Source organism: Oncorhynchus mykiss, chromosome 6 (assembly GCF_013265735.2).
Source record: "Oncorhynchus mykiss isolate Arlee chromosome 6, USDA_OmykA_1.1, whole genome shotgun sequence".
NCBI lineage: Eukaryota > Metazoa > Chordata > Actinopteri > Salmoniformes > Salmonidae > Oncorhynchus > Oncorhynchus mykiss.
Window position 1 is genome coordinate 36,456,041 of NC_048570.1, and position 23,233 is coordinate 36,479,273.

General features: G+C 41.4%; 1 protein-coding gene across 1 annotated transcript; it reads left to right on the top strand.

Annotated features, from left to right (window-relative positions):
- The first annotated feature begins 15,053 nt into the window (after positions 1-15,053).
- On the top strand, positions 15,054-23,076 carry LOC110525862 (neuropeptide FF receptor 1-like). Its single transcript, XM_021606333.2, has 3 exons — positions 15,054-15,484; positions 19,970-20,069; positions 20,318-23,076. The coding sequence occupies exons 1-3, from the start codon at positions 15,103-15,105 to the stop codon at positions 21,336-21,338; spliced, it is 1,503 nt and encodes a 500-aa protein (XP_021462008.1). The 5' UTR covers positions 15,054-15,102; the 3' UTR covers positions 21,339-23,076.
- The last annotated feature ends 157 nt before the right edge of the window (positions 23,077-23,233 follow it).

The window sequence follows — 23,233 nt, forward strand, 5'->3', positions numbered from 1 at the left end:
ATGCTCTCCATCCAACCTCACTGAGCTCGAGCTGTTTTGCAAGGAGGAATGGGAAAAAATGTCAGTCTCTCGATGTGCAAAACTGATAGAGACATACCCCAAGCGACTTACAGCTGTAATCGCAGCAAAAGGTGGCGCTACAAAGTATTAACTTAAGGGGGCTGAATAATTTTGCACGCCCAATTTTTCAGTTTTTGATTTGTTAAAAAAGTTTGAAATATCCAATAAATGTCGTTCCACTTCATGATTGTGTCCCACTTGTTGTTGATTCTTCACAAAAAAATAGTTTTATATCTTTATGTTTGAAGCCTGAAATGTGGCAAAAGGTCGCAAAGTTCAAGGGGGCCGAATACTTTCGCAAGGCACTGTAACTGACTTGCCTAGTTAAATAAAAAATAAACAGCACAATCCATTTGTCAACAACAACTGTGTGATCTGCTTGCTTATTTTTCCATTTTAGTTGATGGATGGAAGAAACCGACCATTAGCTAGTCCTGATTTGACATCACTAATACAAATGGAGGAGGCTCTCACTGGCTGTAATTACAGTACTGTACTTGCTGTATGTAGAGACTTCCAATGATGGGCTCATTCTGTTCAAGCCAGTTAGGAGCTTGTTGCTGTAATGCATGTGAAACTCGCCCGTAGCATATTGGCTGAAGTTCATTGGGTACATCCCAACTCCCCTGAGATCTAAATGCAATGGTCGCTCACCGAGTCAGAGAGTCTCTTGGGCTATATCCCAATTATCTCTCCTTCCTCCCAAAGTGTGCACTTTTTCACTTCTGTTCACTGATTTTGAAAGGAAATTACTGCTATTAAAAATATGGTAAACTCCCACTAGCCCATGCCTCCACCAATCAAATGGTTTCAGATCTGTGGGAAGTAGTTAACAAGTGTAGGAGAAATGAGATATTTTTGGGAAGTACCCTAGCTCTGTTGGCTAAGACTTTGTGTTGTGCAGGTTGGATGTTTGCGTTCCGGTGGGGGTAGAACAAAACAGATGAAACAGACCATAAGCTAATAGTGATGTAACAATGTCCAAATTACATTAAATAATGCAGAGGAGTCTCCAACAACTATGGAAGAAAGGTTTGTTCAGTTCAAGCCAATTAAAAGGAACTTGTTGCAGTAGCGGAAGCAAATATTCAAACAAAATCTTAACATGAAAGGGCTGTCAACTTGTCAGGCATTAACATCAACCTTTTCCTTATTAGCCATATTCTTTGCATGACTTTAAAATCTCTGTCCCAAATGTACTGTATATTTATCTCATATGAGTAAGCAGTCTTTATGATCTATCAACCCCTCTAAAACAAGTACGCCATTGAATTATGGATGAGTATGAGTGATCTATCAATCGTGAATTTATCAACCTCTAAACACAAGTCTGATTTTGAGTGATCAATGTGTTTACGTACTGGTCAAGCATGCAGCCTCAGGCTGGAAAATCAAGCATCAAGCAAAATAAAGCAAGAATTATAAGTGAAATAATCTATCTGTAAACAATTGTTGGAAAAATTACTTGTGTCATGCACAAAGTAGATGTCCTAACCGATTTGCCAAAACTATAGTTTGTTAACAAGAAATGTGTGGAGTGGTTGAAAAACAAGTTTTAATGACTCCAACCCAAGTGTATGTAAACATCCGACTTCAACTGTAGCACGCTTCTGTCTATTTGAGCTGGTCAGTATGTTTAGGTAATCTTGTCTAACGCAGCATTTTTGTTAAGTGTATCACATAGTAAAACTGCATAAGTGTTGCTCTCCACTTTCTGGAGGACAAAGTTTTGAAATCATTGGAATTTGAGTATGATAGCTAAGGAGATGGAGAAAGATAGGCATTCAGCGCGTGTTGGGCATGGTCAATTATTTGGGGAAGTTTGTACTAAATCTGTCAGCTAAAACAGTGAACTTAATGGACACTCCTTCAGGACAAGACAGAGTTCTCGTGGAACAGAGAACATGAAAGAGTGTCATAAACCATCACTCAGAACCCCATCAGTACAACCTGCCTTCGGATTACATCTTTAAACTAAGGGCAACCGTGGCATCCGTGACCGGGAGATGCGTCCACCCATGAATAATGTATGGTCTAGCATTACTTGTATGATCTTATTATTCGTATCTCAGAACCATTTCCATTGCTAGTTATAACTTAATGTTAGCTAGGTAACATTGAACCTGGTTGGTTAGCTACCTGCAGATTCATGCAGGGTAGTTACGTCATGAGTTGGGATTATGGTTAATTGTTTAGCTAGCTACATGTCTTACAAAAGACTCCACTATGCAAGTATCTATTTCAATAGAATGTCACTGCAACAACTGTTGATGCACGTAGCTGGTAAATTCACTCTGGCTATCTACTCCGATTTCAGACCACAGGTAAGATAGTCTAGTTAGCTACATTTTCAGATATTACACGTTTGTGTAATTTTGACATCGTCTTTTCATTTCAAGTTAAAGAGTACTGTTAGCTGGCTGGCTCGCAAGCTAAGGTTACGTGTATGAGATAATTATTCGTATCTCAGAGCCATTTGCTTGGCTAGTTATAGCCTAATTTTAGCTAGCTTATATTGAACCTGGTTGGTTAGCTACCTGCAGATTCATGCAGGGTAGTAATGTCATGAGTTGGGATTATGGTTAATTGTTTAGCTAGCTGCATGTCTTAACAAAAGACTCCACTATGCAAGTAACCATTTCGGGTGCGTCCGTACATTCAATACTCCGATTTCAGAATACTCTCATCTGAGTGTGTCAGAGCGCAGATTAATTTACGAACGCTCAACACTTGTTGAATATGGCCGGTGTCAGTAAACGTCAGCAAAAAGGGCGTAATTAAATTGTTGCCAGCAGCATAGTTACTGTCACATGTGCTCCCTCTCCGGCCTCTAGGTCACTAGGCTGCTCGTTATGGCGCACATCTGTCACCATCGTTACGTGCAGCAGCGCATTTTTACACTTACCTGGACTCCATTACCTACTTGATTACCTGTTAGTGTTTCTTGATCTGTATTATGTTCCGTTTTATTTTATTAAAACTTGCTTCCCGACTCTCAGCGCACATCTTTACAGAATGACGCCTCACCAAAGGGAAGCATCAGTGATTCCATTGCCTCAGCGGGTTCAACAGTTTCCCCTGCCTCAGCTGGCTCGACGGATTTCCATACCTCAGCGGGTTCGATAGGCTCCCATGCCTCAGCGGGTTCGATAGGCTCCCATGCCTCAGCGGGTTCGATAGGCTCCCATGCCTCAGCGGGTTCGATAGGCTCCCATGCCTGAGCGGCCTCGATAGGCTCCCATACCTCAGTTTGGTGAACAGGTTCCCGTGCCTCGACCGAGGTAACCAGGGAGGGCTCAGCCGGCTCATCAGGTTTCTGCTCCTCAGCGGAGGTGACCGGTCCGCTCCTGATCCCCGGGATCGTCCCTGTGGTTGGCGTCCTGCGGCTGGAGCAGAACACGCCAGGGAGGGGGTACTGTCATGTATACTCTCTCTCCGGCGCTCTAGGTTGCCATGCTCTCGTGCCTCAGGTTCGACAGGTTTCTGCGCCTTAGAGGTGACTGGTCCGCTCCTGATCCCTGGGATCATCATCTTGGTCGGCGTCCTGTGGCCGGAGACACGCGTCGGGGAGGGGGACTGTCACGTGTGCTCCCTCTCCGGCCTCTAGGTCACCAGGCTGCTCGTTATGGCGCACACCTGTCACCATCGTTCCGCGCATCAGCGCATTATGACACTCATTCACCTGGACTCTATCACCTCCTTGATTACCTGCCCTATATATGTCACTCTTTGGTTCCTTCCCCAGGTTTTATGTTTCTTGTCTGTGTGCTGTCAGTGTTTCTTGTTGTGTGTTATGTTCTGTTTATTTTATTAAAACACTCACTCCCTGAACTTGCTTCCCGACTCTCAGCACACATCATTACAGTTACAGTCACCAACACTCTGGATAACATGAAAACAGCCAAACCAGCTCTGCTAGTGCGAGTAAAATGGTCAGAGTTTGGGTGGGGGCTAAAGCTTAAGAGGGTGTGAACAATGCTGAACGGGTTTTGACAAAGAAGAGCTCTCCGGTAGGTACCAAAACATTAAATGGCAATTTTCTGAAAAAGTGAGGTTACAAGTTTTCAACTTTCAAAGCGGAATTACCTTCCCATTGTTCCTCAAATGCAGTGTATGATATGCCATTTTGCAGCTCTGTGTCTCTGCTTTTATCCAAAGTAAAAAACACAATTTGGCTACATAAGACCGAATCAAGGCGGTCGGTCACATATGTAGAATGAAGCACATTGAATAAAAGCCTTTTCCATCTTTAATTGTTTTGTTTTCTCTCTATCAAGATTTATATTCCTTTTATTTCCCTTTATCTTTTTATTTAAATGTAATAGAATGGAACACTTTTTCTTTGTTCCATTGATAAACTGAATGACATGTGACTTGGATTCATTAAAGATGTTCAGTTGTTCTTGGAGGAAAACTGAAGAAAATACTTCATCCTAAAGGCCATGATAATAAGACTTGACTATTGGGGCGGCAGGGTGGCCTAGTGGTTAGTGCGTGGGCCTATTAACCAAAAGATCGAATCCCCGAGCTGACAAGGTAAACGTCTGTCGTTCTGCCCCCGAACAAGGCAGTTAACCCACTGTTCCTAGGCGGTCAATGAAAATAAGAATTTGTTCTTAATTGACTTGCCTAGTTAAATAAAAGGTAACATTTAAAAAAATGAAAAATTGACTGTGAGCTAGTACCCTAACAGTATACTGTCATTTTTTTTCTCCCTTTTCTGACTATAATTACACAATACTGTCCACCCACACACCAGCAATTAACCATGGCATTTAGAAGTCTACCCATAATAATACATCTGAGAACAGAATAGAAACGTGTCTTCTATATGGCAGAACAGGACTGCTTCCCAAATGGCACCCTTTTTCCTATATAGTGTACTACTTTTGACCAGAGCCCTATGGTATATTGTAGTCCACTAAGGGATAGGGTGCTATTTGTGATGCATACCTGCAAGTGATTGTTGCTAAAGCCTATTAAACAGAACCACAGAAGTGTGTGTGTGTGTGTGTGTGTGTGTGTGTGGTACAAGCTCTTGCAGGACGACGCCAGGTTAGAAAAATCTGCCTATCAATATCTACAATTAACAATAACTGATGTAATAAGGAAATACATTTCTGAAATATACCTCTGATGGTTCAGTTACAGTACATCCACTTTGAAGCATTTTCTTTTACTGTGCTACAGTGCAGATCACATTTTATGGCCAAAACTGACTGTATTTCATATTTGTAAGCTGCACAAATGATACATTATTGATTAGACATTCTAAATGGCAAATAGATAAGGACAGAACCCTAGATCGATAAATGCCATGGAAATATCAACGATGCCTTGACAGCACTGTCCAACTGTCATCATAACATTGTCCATCTCATCTCAAGGGTGTTACGTTAATGAAAAGCCCTTGAAAGCAGCAAACTGTGAATTTATGGATTGAGGATTAATTAGAGGCATTGAAGGGGTGCTTTCTATGCAGATAATTTATTTCAGAACCAGCAATTATGAAGTACAAAGATTGACACAGGCTATGTCCATATTTTGGTGATGACCAAAAATGACAGATAAAGAATGAAACCGTCTCTGTGATGTCTTTGTTGTTCTAAAATATTATAAAGGATATGCAATCTGGAAACAGGTGTGAACAGGTCCGAGATTCAGAGTGGTTAGTACAGTGGTCTGACGGATGAACAGCGTTTCATACTTACTTTACTGTCAAAAAAAAACACACTAGAGGAAATCATGTTCAACTATCCTGAGGCTTTCCATAATGACACCAGAGAAGCACATCGTCTTTAAGTATCTGGGTGTAAACATCAATAGAAAACTATGCTGTGTACAGCGCATTCCAGAGTTCACCAACCTTATTTTTAATGAGACCCAAGAGTTTACAAGCTGGATAGCATATTGCCTAGGAACACGCAATCATATTATTCAGAATTCAACAACTATATATTTTTTATTACACCCACTGTAGGTCTTTGGACTTTACTATATGTTGATCCTTTGGACATTCTCCAAGTAAACAATTTTTTTCTCATGTTTGGTACAAATTTGACAATTTAAAAATGATCCAAAACTGAATTTTTTTTTTTGGTTCCAGTTTCACACAGAATGACCCTTCTGTGTATCACGTGTTGTTGGTTTCTATAAAGCAACGTGTACAGTACCGTTCAAAAGTTTGTGATCACTTAGAAATGTTCTTGTTTTTGAAAGAAAATCACTTTTTTGTCCATTTTTAAAATAACATCAAATTGAACAGAAAACAGTGCAGACATTGTTAATGTTGTAAAGGACTATTGTAGCTGGAAACGGCAGATTTTTTAAATGGAATATCTACATAGGCGTACAGAGGCCCATTATCAGCAACCATCACTCCTGTGTTCCAATGTCGCGTTGTGTTAGCCTTGTAAAATGATAAACTTGGATTAGCTAATTGATCATTAGAAAACCCTTTTGCAATTATGTTAGCACAGCTAAAAACTGTTCTGATTAAAGAAGAAATACAACTGGCCTTTAGACTAGTTGAGTATCGGGAGCATCAGCATTTGTGGGTTTGACTACAGGCTTAAAATGGCCAGAAACAAATAACTTTCTTTTGAAACTTGTAAATTTCTCTGAACAAGAATAGACTAAGGCTATTTCATTAAATTGCCAAGAAACTGAAGATCTCGTACAATGCTGTGTACTACTCGCTTCACGGGACAGCGCAAACTGGCTCTAACCAGAATCGAAAGAGGAGTGGAAGGCCCCGGAGGGCAAGAGGATATTAGAGTGTCTAGTTTGAGAAACAGACGTCTCACAAGTCATCAACTGGCAGCTTCATTAAATAGTACCCGCAAAACACCAGTCTCAACGTCAACAGTGAAGAGGCAACTCCGGGATGCTGGCCTTCCAGGCAGAATACTCACAGAATACTCTAATGTCAAAGTGGACTAAAATATAGTTGTTGTGTAAGTTTTCACCTTCAAATCAAATTTGATTTGTCACATACACATGGTTAGCAGATGTTAATGCGAGTGTAGTGAAATGCTTGTGCTTCTAGTTCCGACCATGCAGTAATATTTAATATTTAAGTAATCTAACAATTCCACAACAACTACCTTATACACACAAGTGTAAAGGAATTAATATGTACATAAAAATATATGGATGAGCGATGGCCGAACAGCATAGGCCAGATGCAGTAGATGGTATAGAGTACAGTATATACATGAGTAATGTAGGGTATGTAAACAAATTGGAGTGGGTCTAGGGTGTCAGGTAGGGTGTAGGTGATATGGTCCTTGACTAGTCTCTCAAGCACTTCATGATGACGGAAGTGAGTGCTACGGGGCGGTAGTCGTTTAGCTCAGTTACAGTGGGGCAAAAAAATATTTAGTCAGCCACCAATTGTGCAAGTTCTCCCACTTAAAGATGAGAGAGGCCTGTAATTTTCATCATAGGTACACTTCAACTATGACAGAAAAACGAGAAAAAAATTCCCGAAAATCACATTGTAGGATTTTTAATGAATTTATTTGCAAATTATGGTGTAAAATAAGTATTTGGTCAATAACAAAAGTTTATCTCAATACTTTGTTATATACCCTTTGTTGGCAATGACAGAGGTCAAATGTTTTCTGTAAGTCTTCACAAGGTTTTCCCGTGTGGTTCTGGGATTTTTGCTCACCGTTCTTGTGATCATTTTGACCCCACGGGGTGAGATCTTGCTTGGAGCCCCAGATCATGGGAGATAGTGGTCTTGTATGTCTTCCATTTCCTAATAATTGCTCCCACAGTTGATTTCTTCAAACAAAGCTGCTTACCTATTGCAGATTCAGTCTTCCCAGCCTGGTGCACGTCTACAATTTTGTTTCTGGTGTCATTTGACAGCTCTTTGGTCTTGGCCATAGTGTAGTTTGGAGTGTGACTGTTTGAGGTTGTGGACAGGTGTCTTTTATACTGATAACAAGTTCAAACAGGTGCCATATAGGTAACGAGTGGAGGACAGAGGAGCCTCTTAAAGAAGAAGTTACAGGTCTGTGAGAGCCAGAAATCTTGCTTGTTTGTAGGTAACCAAATGCTTATTTTCCACCATAATTTGCAAATAAATCCATAAAAAATCCTACAATGTGATTTTCAGGATTTTTTTCCCTCATTTTGTCTGTCATAGTTGAAGTGTACCTATGATGAAAATTACAGGCCTCTCTCATCTTTTTAAGTGGGAGAACTTGCACAATTGGTGGCTGACTAAATACTTTTTGCCCCACTGTACCTTAGCTTTCTTGGGAACTGGGACAATGGTGGCCCTCTTGAAGCATGTGGGAACAGCAGACTGGGATTGCTGGTCCACAGACGACGCAATCACAATCACACTGCACACTGCCCTAACCCATCTTTACAAGAAGAATACCTATGTAAGAATGCTGTTCATCGACTACAGCTCAGCATGGGTGCATTCTGAGCCCTCTCCTGTACTCCCTGTTCACCCACGACTGCGTGGCCATGCACGCCTCCAACTCAATCACACTACAGTGGTAGGCTTGATTACCAACAATGACGAGACGGCCTACAGGGAGGAGGTGAGGGCCCTCGGAGTGTGGTGTCAGGAAAATAACCTCACACTCAACGTCAACGAAACAAAGGAGATGATTGTGGACTTCAGGAAACAGCAGAGGGAGCACCCCCCTATCCACATCGATGGGGCAGTAGTGGCGAGGGTAGTAAGTTTCTCGGCATACACATCACGGACAAACTGAATTGGTCCACCCACACAGACAGTGTCGTGGAGAAGGCGCAGCTGCGCCTCTTCAACCTCAGGAGGTTGAAGAAATTTGGCTTGTCACCAAAAGCACAAACTTCTACAGATGAACAATCGAGAGCATCCTGTCGGGCTGTATCACCGCCTGGTACGGCAACTGCTCCGCCCACAACCGTAAGGCTCTCCAAAGGGTAGTGAGGTCTGCACAACACATCACCGGGGACAAACTATCTGCCCTCCAGGACACCTACACCACCTGATGTCACAGGAAGGCCATAAAGATCATCAAGGACAATAACCACCCGAGCCACTGCCTGTTCACCCCGCTGTCATCCAGAAGGCGAGGTCAGTACAGGTGCATCAAAGCAGGGACCGAGAGACTGAAAAACAGCTTCTATCTCAAGGCCATCAGACTGTTAAACAGCCACCACTAACATTGAGTGGCTGCTGCCAACACACTGACTCAACTCCAGCCACTTTAATAATGGGAATTGATGTAAATTGATGTAAAATATATCACTAGCCACTTTAACAATGCTACTTAATAAAATGTTTACATACCCTACATTACTCTTCTCATATGTATGTGTATACTGTACTCTATATCATCTACTGCATCTTTATGTAATACATGTATCACTAGCCACTTTAAACTATGCCACTTCGTTTACATACCCTACATTACTCCTCTCATATGTATATACTGTACTCGATACCATCTACTGCATCTTGCCTATGCCGTTCTGTACTATCACTCATTCATATACCTTTATGTACATATTATTTATCCCTTTACACTTGTGTGAATAAGGTAGTAGTTTTGGAATTGTTAGGTTAGATTACTCGTTGGTTATTATTACTGCATTGTCGGAACAAGAAGCACAAGCATTTCGCTACATTCGCATTAACATCTGCTAACCATGTGTATGTGAAAAATACATTTGATTTGATTTGATTTATTGGGGCAGTAAGCAAATTTGAGTGGGTTCTAGGGTGTGCGGTAGGGTGGAGGTGATATGGTCCTTGACTAGTCTCTCAAAGCACTTCATGATGACGGAAGTGAGTGCTACGGGGCGGGGCGATAGTCATTTAGCTCAGTTACCTTAGCTTTTTTGGGAACAGGAACAATGATGTCCCTCTTGAAGCATGTGGGAACATCAAATCAAATCAAATTATATAGCCCTTCGTACATCAGCTGATATCTCAAAGTGCTGTACAGAAACCCAGCCTAAAACCCCAAACAGCAAGCAATGCAGGTGTAGAAGCACGGTGGCTAGGAAAAACTCCCTAGAAAGGCCAAAATCTAGGAAGAAACCTAGAGAGGAACCTGGCTATGAGGGGTGGTCAGTCCTCTTCTGGCTGTGCCGGGTGGAGATTATAACAGAACATGGCCAAGATGTTCAAATGTTCATAAATGACCAGCATGGTTGAATAATAATAAGGCAGAACAGTTGAAACTGGAGCAGCAGCACGGTCAAGTGGACTGGGGACAGCAAGGAGTCATCATGTCAGGTAGTCTTGAGGCATGGTCCTAGGGCTCAGGTCCTCCGAGAGAGAGAAAGAGAGAATTAGAGAGAGCACACTTAAATTCCCACAGGACACCGAATAGGACAGGAGAAGTACTCCAGATATAACAAACTGACCCTAGCCCCCCGAACCATAAACTACTGCAGCATAAATACTGGAGGCTGAGACAGGAGGGTGGGATAAGGATTGTTTGATTGATTGAATATGTCCGTAAACACACCAGCCAGCTGATCTGCGCATGCTCTGAGGATGCGACTAGGGATGCCGTCTGGCCCAGCAGCCCTGCGAGGGTTAACACGTTTAAATGTTTTACTCATGTTGGCTGCATTGAAGGAGAGCACGCGGGTTTTGGTAGCGGACCATGTCGGTGGCACTGTATTGTTTTCAAAGCGAGCAAAGAAGTTGTTTAGTTTGTCTGGTAGCAAGACATCGTGGTCTGCGACGGGGCTGATTTTCTTTTTGTAGTCCGTGATTGACTGTAGACCCTGCCACATACCTCTTGTGTCTGAGCCGCTGAATTGCGACTCTACTTTGTCTCTATATTGACACTTACCTTGTTTAATTGTCTTGCGGAGGGAATAGCTGCACTGTTTGTATTCGGCCATGTTTCTGGTACGTGCTTTCAGTTTTGCGCGAATGCTGCCATCAATCCACGGTTTCTGGTTGGGAAAGGTTTTAATAGTCGCTGTGGGTACAATATAACCAATGCACTTGCTAATAAACTCGCTCACTGAATCAGCGTATTCATCAATCTTGTTGTCCGATATTATGCGGAAAATATCCCAGTCCACGTGATCGAAGCAATCTTGAAGCGTGGAATCAGATTGGTCAGACCAGCATTGGGCAGACCTGAGCACGGGTGTTTCTTGTTTTAGTTTCTGTCTATTGGCTGGGAGCAATAAAATGGAGTTGTGGTCAGATTTTCTGAAAGGAGTGCGAGGGAGGGCTTAGTATGCATCGCGGAAGTTAGAGTAACACTGATCAAGGGTTTTGCCAGCCCGGGTCGCGCATTCGATATGCTGATTAAATTTAGGGAGCCTTGTTTTCAGATTAGCCTTGTTAAAATCCCCAGCTACAATAAATGCAGCCTAAGGATATGTGGTTTCCTGGTTTCCAGTTTACATAGAGTCCAATGAAGTTCTTTCACGGGGGGGGGGGGGGGGGGGGGGGGGGGGGGGGGGGGGGGACTACCTTGTTGTCAAGAGACTGGACATTGGCGAGTAGTATACTCGGGAGCGGTGGGCGATGTGCCCGTCTATGGAGCCTGACTAGAAGACCGCTCCGTCTGCCCCTTCTGCGGCGCCGTTGTTTTGGGTCGCCGGCTGGGATCCGATCCATTGTCCTGGGTGGTGGACCAAACAGAGGATCCGCTTCGGGAAAGTTGAATTCCTGGTCGTAATGTTGGTAAGTTGACATTGCTCTTATATCCAATAGTTCCTCCCGGCTGTATGTAATAAAACTTAAGATTTCCTGGGGTAACAATGTACGAAATAATACATAAAAAAACAAAATACTGCATAGTTTCCTAAGAACACGAAGCGAGGCGGCCATCTCTGTCTCATTCCTGAGGTAATACATGTTAGAAACACCTTTGGCATTGATTACAGCTGTGAGTCTTCTTGGGTAAGTCTATAAGAGCTTTGCACACCTGGATTGTGCAATATTTGACCATTTATTATTTTCTAAATTCTTCAAGATGTTGGGGATCATGGTTAGACAGCAATTTTCAAGTCTTTCCATAGATTTTCAAGCAGATTTCAGTCAAGCTGTAACTTGACCATTCCTTAACATTCAGTCCCTTATTGGTAAGCAACTCCAGTGTAGATGTAGGCTTGTGTTGTAGGTTATTGTCCTGCTGAAAGGTGAATTCCTCTCCCAGTCTCCAGTGTAATGCTGACTGGATCAGGTTTTCCTCTAGGATTTTGCCTGTGCTTAGTTACATCCTGTTTCTTTTTATCCTGATAAACTCCCCAGTTTTTGGCCTCATTGCAACATCCCTGAGTAGTTTCATTCCTGTCCTGCAGCTCAATTCAGAAAGAACACTGTCTTTGTGTCTGGGTGGTTTAATACATAATCCACATCATAATTATTAATTTGAAAATACTTTTTTTTCTCACCTTTATTTAACCAGGTAGACAAGTTAAGAACAAGTTCTCATTTACAATTGCAACCTGGCCAAGATAAAGCAAAGCAGTTCGACACATACAACAACACAGTTACACATGGAGTAAAACAAACATACAGTCAATAATACAGTAGACAAATAAGTCTATATACAATGTGAGCAAATGAGGTGAGATAAGGGAGGTAAAGGCAAAAAAAGGCCATGGTGGCGAAGTAAATATAATATAGCAAGTAAAACACTGATATGGTAGATTTGCAGTGGAAGAATGTGCAAAGTAGAGATAGAAATAATGGGGTGCAAAGGAGCAAAATAAATACAGTAGGGGGAGAGATAGTTGTTTGGGCTAAATTATAGATGGGCTATGTACAGGTGCAGTAATCTATGAGCTGCTCTGACAGCTGGTGCTTAAAGCTAGTGAGGGAGATGTGTTTCCAGTTTCAGAGATTTTTGTAGTTCGTTCCAGTCATTGGCAGCAGAGAACTGGAAGGAGAGGCGGCTTCAAGAGAGGCGGCTTAAAGAGATTGTCAATGTCACTGCCATTCGTTATGAGGCTTTCAAAAAGCTCCCTGTAGTTAAATCTGTGTTTTGAAATTCAATACTTGACTGAGGAACCTTAAAGATGTTGTATATATGGGGGACAGAGGAAGGGTTAGTCAGTCAAAAATCATGTCAACCCCTATTAATTCCCTATTAGTCCATGGAACTTATTATGTGATTTGTTAAGACAAATTTGACTCCTGAACTAATTTAGCTGAAGAGGCTGAATAGGCCAACTTATGCAATGACTATATTTTAATTATATATATTTTTTTATTATCTTAAATTAGTTTTATTTTTATTTTGTGTAGCTTGTTGACGAAAAAGTACAATTAAATCAATTTAAATCCCACTTTGTAACACAATAAAATGTGAAGAAATCCAAGGGTCCTGAATATTTTTGCAAGGCAGTGTGTTTTTTTTTCTTGCACACATGATAGTTAAGGCCTGGTTCATTGTTTTATAATATAATTATTATAAAACACATTTCCAGTATGTACTGTATCTGTGAAAGAAAGGCAATTATTAAGAAAAAGGTTCAATATAAGGTTACTTATTGTAAATGTCTCTCTTTGTTCTCAGGCTCTTATTATCGTAGGGCCTTGTTCATAGATTATAATTATAACACACATAATGACTTCCTGGCCTACAGTATGCTGTTTCAAGAAGGCGTCTGTGAAAGAAAGAAATTAACAAGAACAATTTTCAGGTTAAGGCCACTTATTGTAAAGGTCTCTCATTGTACAATTCACTGAGTGCATACAATGATCCTTGTACATGACTCTGTCAAAGATGCAATGTAAGATAAATGATTAGTGACAGTGAGTCTCTAAGGGGAACCCACTGGGCACACACTGGTTGGATCAACGTTATTACGTAAAAACAACGTGGAATAGTGGGAAGTGATTGGTGCCTTGGAAAACATTTAAAAACATTCGAAAATGAGTACCAAGTAAAATAAAAAGGTTTTCAGTAGATGGCATGAAAACATTAACAGGTGTAGGATCTTAATTTGATCACCTTTTTGCAGGACAAGAGATTTAAATCTTTGAGGATTAAAAACGCTATTGAAGTTTAATAGCCACTTTGAGATTTCAGACTTGATTTTCTCTTCAAATAAAGATCCCACATGTCTAAGTGTACCAATATTGTATGAAGAAACAAACATTGACAGACATTACATTTTTGGAATAGAATTATAGATGCAGAATAAATGCCGTATCAGAACATTTTATGTACAGTATATAATTAAATACTTAAAATAATTAGACTGAATAAGATTGAATGTGTCCTTTAATTGGAGAACATCGAGATTTAACCTACAACTAAAGATTAATTTACTTTTCTACTGCCTTCCAAAGGCAAACATGAATTTGTAATTTTACTCAACAAGCTTTTACAAATTCAGCTCACTTCTAGCAGTTTGTTGATCGAACAAACTAACACATTGGCCCAAATTCTTGTTCATTTAAAGTCCACTCAACTCAGAATAAGCAATTGGTTAGCATGGCTTATTTCATATAGTAGACGTTTGTCGAGGATTTGGGTATCATGTGCACATAATTGTATTACAGTAACTGGTTCAAATATAGAACGGTGTAGAACCTGGATTAGTGTTTGATTCAGGAGGTGATCTAAGTTGCTGGAAATTTTTTGAGGTCAACGACAGGGCTAACTGGCATGTAATTTTAGCTCTCATCAATGGGAGCTGCTTGTGAGCTAACTATCTATTACTAAGAATTGTGCTTCATGTCAATGTGATTAATCTCAGTGTGTCTGAGGTAAGCGTAAATTACTACAATGACAAATTGATGATATGAGATCCTTGTTATTTATTCTGAAAGCAATGTCCTCAAGTCAGATCGAAGGTCTATTACAGTGTCTTTGTACCAATATCCAAACTTGTGCGCTACCAAGTATGAAGTGTATTGGCCACAGTAAGTAGGCTATGAAATTCAAATGACTGAATAATTAGAACGTCTGGAGATGCACTGTATGAATCTGCTAGAAATTTATAAGGAAATTATTTGCTTATTTTTGTCTGTGTCCCAAGGTGCAGAGCGGCGTGTGAGTGGCTGCGTTCCCCACCCTGAAGAAGAGAGGAGTGATGGAGCTGTGGAGCAGCGAAGAAGAGAAAGGTCTGACTGAACTGGAGGGCTCGACAGGCACCATGATAGCCTTGAACTCCTCCAGCCACCTCCTCCTCTACTATGATGCTGCTAACCACACCAACTACACCACCACCACCAACAACATCACCTATTTCCCTTACTACCAGCACTCCCTCCCTGTGGCTGCTAGCTTCATCCTGGCCTACCTGTTCATCTTCCTGCTATGCATGGTGGGTAATGTGCTGGTGTGTCTGATCGTGCTGGGGAACCGCCGCATGAGAACCGTCACCAACCTTTTCATCCTCAACCTGGCGGTCAGCGACCTGTTGGTGGGCATTTTCTGCATCCCCACAACGCTGGTGGACAACCTCATCACAGGTAGGCAACGGTTTGACTGACCTGGTGAATGCAACTCTGTCGGAGCTGGCGAAGGCAACTCTGTCTGAGCCGGCGAACCAAAACTGGTCTACTACGTCAAATATGTACAGATACGGTGCATCCGGAAATATTCAGACCCCTTCACTTTTTCCACATCTTGTTACGTTAGTGTTGTTCTAAAATGTATTAAATACAAAATGTTCCTCATCAATCTACACACAATACCCCATAATGGCAACGCAAAAAACGGGTTTAGACATTTTTGCAAATGTATAAAATAAAAAAAGATATCTTATATATATCTAGTATTGAGACCCTTTGCTATGAGACTCGAAATTGAGCTCAGGTGCATCCTGTTTCCATTGATCATCCTTGAGATGTTTCTTCAATTTGATTGGAGTCTACCTGTGGTAAATTCAATTGATTGGAGATTATTTGGAAAGGCACACACTTGCCAATATAAAGTCCAACAGTTGACAGTGCATGTAAAAATAAAAACCAAGACATGAGGTCAAAAGAATTGTCCTTAGAGCTCTGAGACAGGATAGTGTCACAGTACAGATCTGGGGAAGGGCAACAAAAATGTCTGCAGCATTGAAGGGCCCCAAGAATACAGTGGCCTCAATCATTCTTAAATGGAAGAAGTTTGGAACCACCAAGACTCTTCCTAGAGCTGGATGCCCGGCCAAACTGAGCAATCGGGGGGGAAGGACCTTGGTCAGGGAGGTGACCAAGAACCCAATGGTCACTCTGACTAAGCTCCAGAGTTCCTCTGTGGAGATGGGAGAACCTTCCAGAAGGACAACCATCTCTGCTGCACTCCACCAATCAGGCCTTTATCGTAGAGTGGCCAGACTGTAGCCGCTACAGTGAAGCATGGTGGTGGCAGCATCATGTTGTGGGGATGTTTTTCAGCATCAGGGACTGGGAGACTAGTCAGGATTGAGGGAAAGATGAACAGAGCAAAGTACATTGAGATCCTTGATGAAAATCTGCTCCAGAGCACTCAGACTGGGAGAAAGGTTTACCTTCCAACAGGACAATGACCCTAAGCACACAGCCAAGACAACGCAGGAGTGGCGTCTGGACACGTCTCTGAATGTCCTTGAGTGGTCCAGCCAGAGCCCGGACTTGAACCCGATCGAACATCTCTGGAGAGACCTGCAAATAGCTGTGCAGCAACACTCCCCATCCAACCTGACACAGCTTGAGAGGATCTGCAGAGAAGAATGCGTGAAACTCCCCAAATACAGGTGTGCCAAGCTTGTAGCGTCATACCCAAGAAGACTCAAGGCTGTAATTGCTGCCAAAGGTGCTTCAACAAAGTAGTGAGTAACGGGTCTGAATACTTATGTGAATGTGATATCAGTTTTTTATTTGTAATACATTTGCAAACATTTCTAAAAAACAGTTTTTGGTCTACTATTATGAGGTATTGTGTGTAGATTGATGTGGGGGAAAAACTATTTAATCAATTTTAGAATAAGGCTGTAACATATCAAAATGTGGAAAAAGTGAAGGGGTCTAAATACTTTCCGAATGCACTGTATGTGCACCATGTCATTGGTCTCTGTCTCGCTCTGCTGTGTGTGCATCTTGCTAACTGTCATGCAAATGGCAGGGGCTGAAGCTCATTGGCAGGAACTCAAATTGTTAGGGGGCTGGCCAATGTGGGGGGAAATGGTGCAGCACAGCTTCCAAAAAAATGGTTGATTTTAAACTAGGGATTTTGTTGCTAATTGAGGTAAAGCAGTCTGCTCATAGATTATGCATGTATGAACTACACATTGACACATCCAGCCCACAGCGGGAGGTTAAAAAATAGACTTAATAGCAAAGTTCCGGAGCATGTCTTTAGTAATTTGTGAATTGACTGAGTGACTCATCAAAAACAAAGAACAGAAACATTGTTATAATGAATGTAAACAAAGTGTTGCTGCAGGCAACATTAAATGATCAGAGGAGACATAACAGAGTGGGGAATATTGTCAGAGATCCTTCCTGCTGAATACTTTTCATTCGTTTATTTTTACCACTGGCCATTTCTTCTTATCGTCCAAAAGCAGGACAAAAAAAAAATAGGAAACTTGGCTACTTCAGACCTCAATTTACATAAGTATTCATATTTTAGCACTGGGTTGGATATTGGAGGGACCCATGTATGCCCATAAGCATTGAACATTTTAACCTTGGTCCACCCCACTATCTTTTTGTCACCCCCAAGACCCAATGTGAAGGCTAAACCCTGCCAGTGGACATACATTACCAGTCAAAACACACACCTGCTCATTCCAGGGTTTTTCTTTATTTTTACTATTTTCTACATTGTAGAATAATAGGGAACACATCAAAACTATGAAATAACACATATGGAATCATGTAGTAACCAACAAAGTGTTAAACAAATCAAAATATATGTTATATTTGAGATTCTTAAAAAGTAGCCACACTTTGCCTTGATGACAGCTTTGCACATGCTTGGCATTCTCTCAACCAGATTCGATACGCATTTGATATTGCCTATAGGGCACAAGATTGCTGGAACCATGGCTGGCAAGTGAGCTGTGTGACTGACATACGCCTAAAATAACATTGCGGGACTGCAGTTGAGTTTGGGACCAGGGAGTCAGGCAGAAAACCAGCAGGTGCGGGCGGAGTGCGATATGAAAAGCTGTGGATGCGGTGCAGATCTCTTTACCTTGCACCATGACTCTAATGCCTGTAACGCTAGTGCTGTTTATTACTGTCTCAGTGTGAAAAGTAGGGAATTAGCTAGGGAAACTGACAGATCAATAATGTTACATTGACATACAGACTAATAAAAACTGACATTGCACTGAAAAAGAATATGAAATCTTCAATTGTTTGGCTGATGGTTTCATCATTTGATTCAGGTCTAGTGTGATTGAGGCAAAAATAATAGCTAAAGTTAGCCAACTTTTGGCAAGCTCTCTCTTTCTCTAATGGTACATCAACTGGTGAAAGCTAGCCAAGTGAATTTACTTCTGTTGAAATGGGACAAAACAAAGGCTACAAAACATTTCCATACAAACAACTGCTGTTAGATAGTAGTAATAGCCACCTCATATCGCTATCTGACAGATAGCTAGAGGCTAGAGTTGACCTGGCTGTGGTAGCTACTAGCTAGCATAGCTAATTCATCCACCTCAGTCGAGAGGGGATGAAACATTAGCTAACGTTACATGTTAGTTACAATACCAGCTCAGAACTGCGAATAAAAACTAGTTACGTTTTTTTCTGTAAAGTTAAACAGCAGTTACCTGGCCAGCTATATCAGTCAACTAAAGAGTAGCCAGTTTCTGCTCTACTTGCGTTTACAACTCGGTGAAAGAGGTCCACACACACACTGAACTATGCTCAACTCTTGCGTGCTGGTCCAGCCAGCCTTCCAGAAGCTTTGCATGACCCCACGTCCCCAGTGAAAGTTGCACCCCTGTAAAAATATGAAAAATGTATCCAAAGTTAGAAACACAGTGTGACATTTCGGTCAACGGCCTTCATAAGACAGAGTAGTACCACTAATCCAGTTGTTTGAGCACGTAACCCCCTTTTCCTCCGAGACAATGTAGAGTCATAATGAGACTTAATTCATATTAATGATGGGTAAGAGTAGCACCTCGTGGACAAAGATCAGATCCTGATTCTCTACATTCTCTGTCGAGAAACTAGCCCTATAAGAATGGGTGTACATATCCTCTTGTCCTCATTAGTCATCATGTTAATCTTTTGCATGCCCATTCATTTGAGGATATTACATTACTATTGAACTAAAGTGTTTTGTAGAAAGCAATCTAATGGACAGAAAATCATTGCTTTGGGTATCTTGTTAATATACATTTTCTGCTATTTATCTTGGCAAGGGGATATAAATTGTGCCTATACCCTGCTGAGCTTGGTGTGATGAAGAGCTCTGTTCAAACATAACTTAGAAATCTTAGACACTGTTTGAGTTTTATTTAATGCATATTTCATCATGTTCATTTCAGACTGTCATTATGCACTTTCTACTGATGGAAAATGGGGGGATGTAAATTGCTAATTTACAGACTAGTTGTATAACTGTTATACATATAAAGAATGGCTCATCTAGAGTTGTATAACTTCAAGATAGCAAATTACAGCCAAATAGCAAATTATACTGATGATTCCCCATTCTATAGACGCATTCAAATTGGTTTGCATTACCATCTTATGCCTTATTCATAAAGTCCTTCAAAACAAACAGAATAGATGTTTAACCAGTGTTTATATCTCCATCTGTGGGTTGAGTGATTTGTGTCTGTGTAAATGTATATATTTTGCCATCAACTTGTTAGTGCAAATGACAACTGTGTACACGGCCTAGGAAATTGCAGCTGGGAAAGTCTATATATTTTAATGTGTCCTTATTTTACCAAGTAAATTGAACTATATGGCTGCTGTCTCTTTGTAGTTGTTGGTAATTGTCATTGATTTTGTCAACAGGCTGGCCGTTTACCAACACTGTGTGTAAACTGAGTGGTCTGGTGCAGGGGATGTCTGTGGCTGCCTCAGTCTTCACCCTGGTGGCCATCGCAGTGGACAGGTTGGTATGATGGAGGGAATTTGGTTGCAGGCAATGATTCTTGTTTACTGTGTAATTTATCACACCTGTGATTGAGGGTGCCCTACAGTGTAGAAATAGCCATTCAACCAGTTTTGAATGTAAAAAAACAGAACATTGCACTAAGTGCAAGGGGTGCCAATATATTTGACCACATTTGTATAGTGCCTTGGCACAAAAAAAACAGCAAGCATTCTTCCTTTTCCTCTCTCTATTTCCACTCTCCACAGGTTCCGCTGCATTGTGTACCCTTTTCAGCCCAAGCTCACCCTCTTAGTTGCCAAGGCGACCATAGCGATGATCTGGGTTCTGGCCGTGGTAATCATGTGTCCCTCAGCAGCTGCCCTGACCGTGGAGGAGGTGGCTGATCACTACATGGTTTACAGCCAGAACTACAATATGACCTACCCCCTGTACTCCTGCTATGAGAACTTTGCTGACCCGAAGATGAGGAAGGTCTACACCACGGTTCTGTTCGCCCACATCTACTTGGTGCCCCTGACTCTCATCACCGTCATGTACGGGCGCATTGGGGTGAAGCTCTACACCTCTGTGGTGTCAAGCAGAGAACCTCAGGATGCAGCACCTCCTCCCCCCCCAGCAAGGCATGAGGGGGGAAGGCCACAGATCTCCCAGAAGAAGATCAAGGTGATCAAGATGCTGATCGTGGTGGCCCTGCTGTTCATGCTGTCCTGGCTGCCGCTGTGGACTCTGATGCTGCTGACGGACTACGGAGGGCTGGGAGAGGAACAGCTGGAGCTCCTCACTGGATACATCTTTCCCTTCGCCCACTGGCTAGCCTTTTCCAACTCTTCTGTCAACCCCATCATCTACGGATACTTCAACGAGAACTTCAAGAGGGGCTTCCAGGCCGTCTGCCAGACCAACTCTTGCTGCCCCACAGGGAATAGGGGTGAGGTAACGGGAAGGGGAACTAGGGAAGGTAGAGCAAGAGATGGGGGTAATGGTGGATTGGATGGAGGCGGACTGAGAGATCCCACAAGCAACCCCAATCCTCTCTTGTTTGGGGCAAGAAACAAAGTATACACCGACGGTAATGTGGCAGACTCTGTGCTCCTTGAGCTGGAGTTGAAGAAGAATTCTAAGGTGGGAAGCAACACGGTCCATATTGAGGGCAGGGGGACTGGGGCGAGTGGAGGAATGGGGATTGGCTATGTGATGAACAAAAAGGGGATTCATGTTGAGGAGCCCACCAGCCCAATGGGAGTGTGTCAGGCCTGGGATCATTAGTGGGGATTGAAACCATGGAGGTGATTTCAGCATCCCTTATGAATAGAAAAGATAGGCACAGTCTTATTTCATTTTCTTTCAGATGATGTGGTATGTGGACTCAAGTCAACATTGAATTAGACCACATGACAAACTTTGATCTTGGAGTCATTCTAAGATCCCTCCAACCACTAAAAAAAGACCTGGGCCCATATCCACAAAGTGTCTGAATAGAAAATTGGTCATAATAAGTGCTGAGAATAGAGACATCCCACTGGGTGCACACTGGTTGAATCAACGTTGTTTCAACGTAATTTGTCAACGCGTTGTGCCGTGGAATCAACGTAGGAAATGCGCTAGATTTTTTATTTTTTATTTTTTTAAGTCATCAACCAGTGCCGTTTATCATATTTCAACCAGCGTTGTAAACATTGAAATTAGAATAAAACAAACTTAAATACATAGATTAAACAATCTGTTAATCTAATTCCAACATAATAATCATGTCAACTTTTAAACTGGGTTAAATTCTACATAGAAATGTTAATCTTTTTCATCCTATATTCAATATACATTGTTTTGGGTGGTTGGAATTATGTTGAATTTCATATTTGATTAGACATACAGTGCCTTCAGAAAGTACTCATACCCCTAGACTTATTCCACATTTAGTTGTGTTCGAGCCTGGATTAAATATATTTTTCTCACCCATCTACACACATCTACCCCATCATTACAAAAATTTCTTTGCACATTTATTGAAAATGGAATACAGGAATCGTATTTACATAAGTATTCACACCCTTGACTCAATAACTTGTAGAAAAGAGGGAGGCAGCAAAGACAAATTGCCGGAGCTGAAGAAGTCTATATCGATCCGCTAATACAGAACTAGTAAAGGCCCAGTGCACTACTTTTATGAAAAAAAAACTAAACTAAACGTATGAGTGTTTACCAGCATTTGTAACTTGAGTCTGATAATTGTGTACAAAATAGTTAATCTGATAATACTTGTGGAATATAGAAATACTTTCTTGATGTGTTTTCCAGTTTCTTGAAATACTTTGAAATGCAACTTATTTCTATGTAAAACCTGACATGGTCTATTCATTCCTATTCCATTTTAGCATACACTCTTATCCAGGGCTACTTAGTGAGTGCATACATTTTCCTCGTGAGAATTGAACCCACAACCCTAGCATTGCAAGCACCATGCTCTACCAACTGAGCCACATAATTTCTTCACAAACCACTTCATGTCTCAATGTACTCAATTACTGTATTGTGCATAGTTTTTCTTCTTGGCGATGGAAAGTCTACAGGTACAAACCTAGATGAAGAGCCTATGTACAATACCAATGAAATCTCACACTAAATTTATGCAAATATGTACAAAAAGTATTTTAGCAGATTGTGCGTTTTCGTGAGGCTTCATTTGTGTGAAAATAGACATTTTTGTGCAACTTCATTCAGAGGAAAATACATTTTGTCGGGGGCAAACTGAGGAACAATCTTTGAAAGTTATTGGAGCAATGCATTTTGACAAATGCTGTTCTACACTGCCTTTTGTGTCCCACATTTATTCATATAAAAACTGTTGACAACCCAATATTGTTAATCAACCAGGTTGTCACCGAAATACTTTTGGAATCTTTTTGATTAATGCCTATGCTGTCTTCTATGTTTGTTTTTGCTTAATACTTTGGGATACTGGTGCTATGTTTGCAACTATAACGAGTCTGGGCTATGATCAAGCTATAAATGCAGTTAAACAGGTTCATGGAAAATAATGAATTATGTTGGCTGTCACTTATGGCACTTCCAAGGCCGTTTCATTATAATTACGGTCGTGTCAATCATGTTATGTACTTTGGCTATTGTAACAAGATATATGCCAGCATTGTTGGCCTACTGGC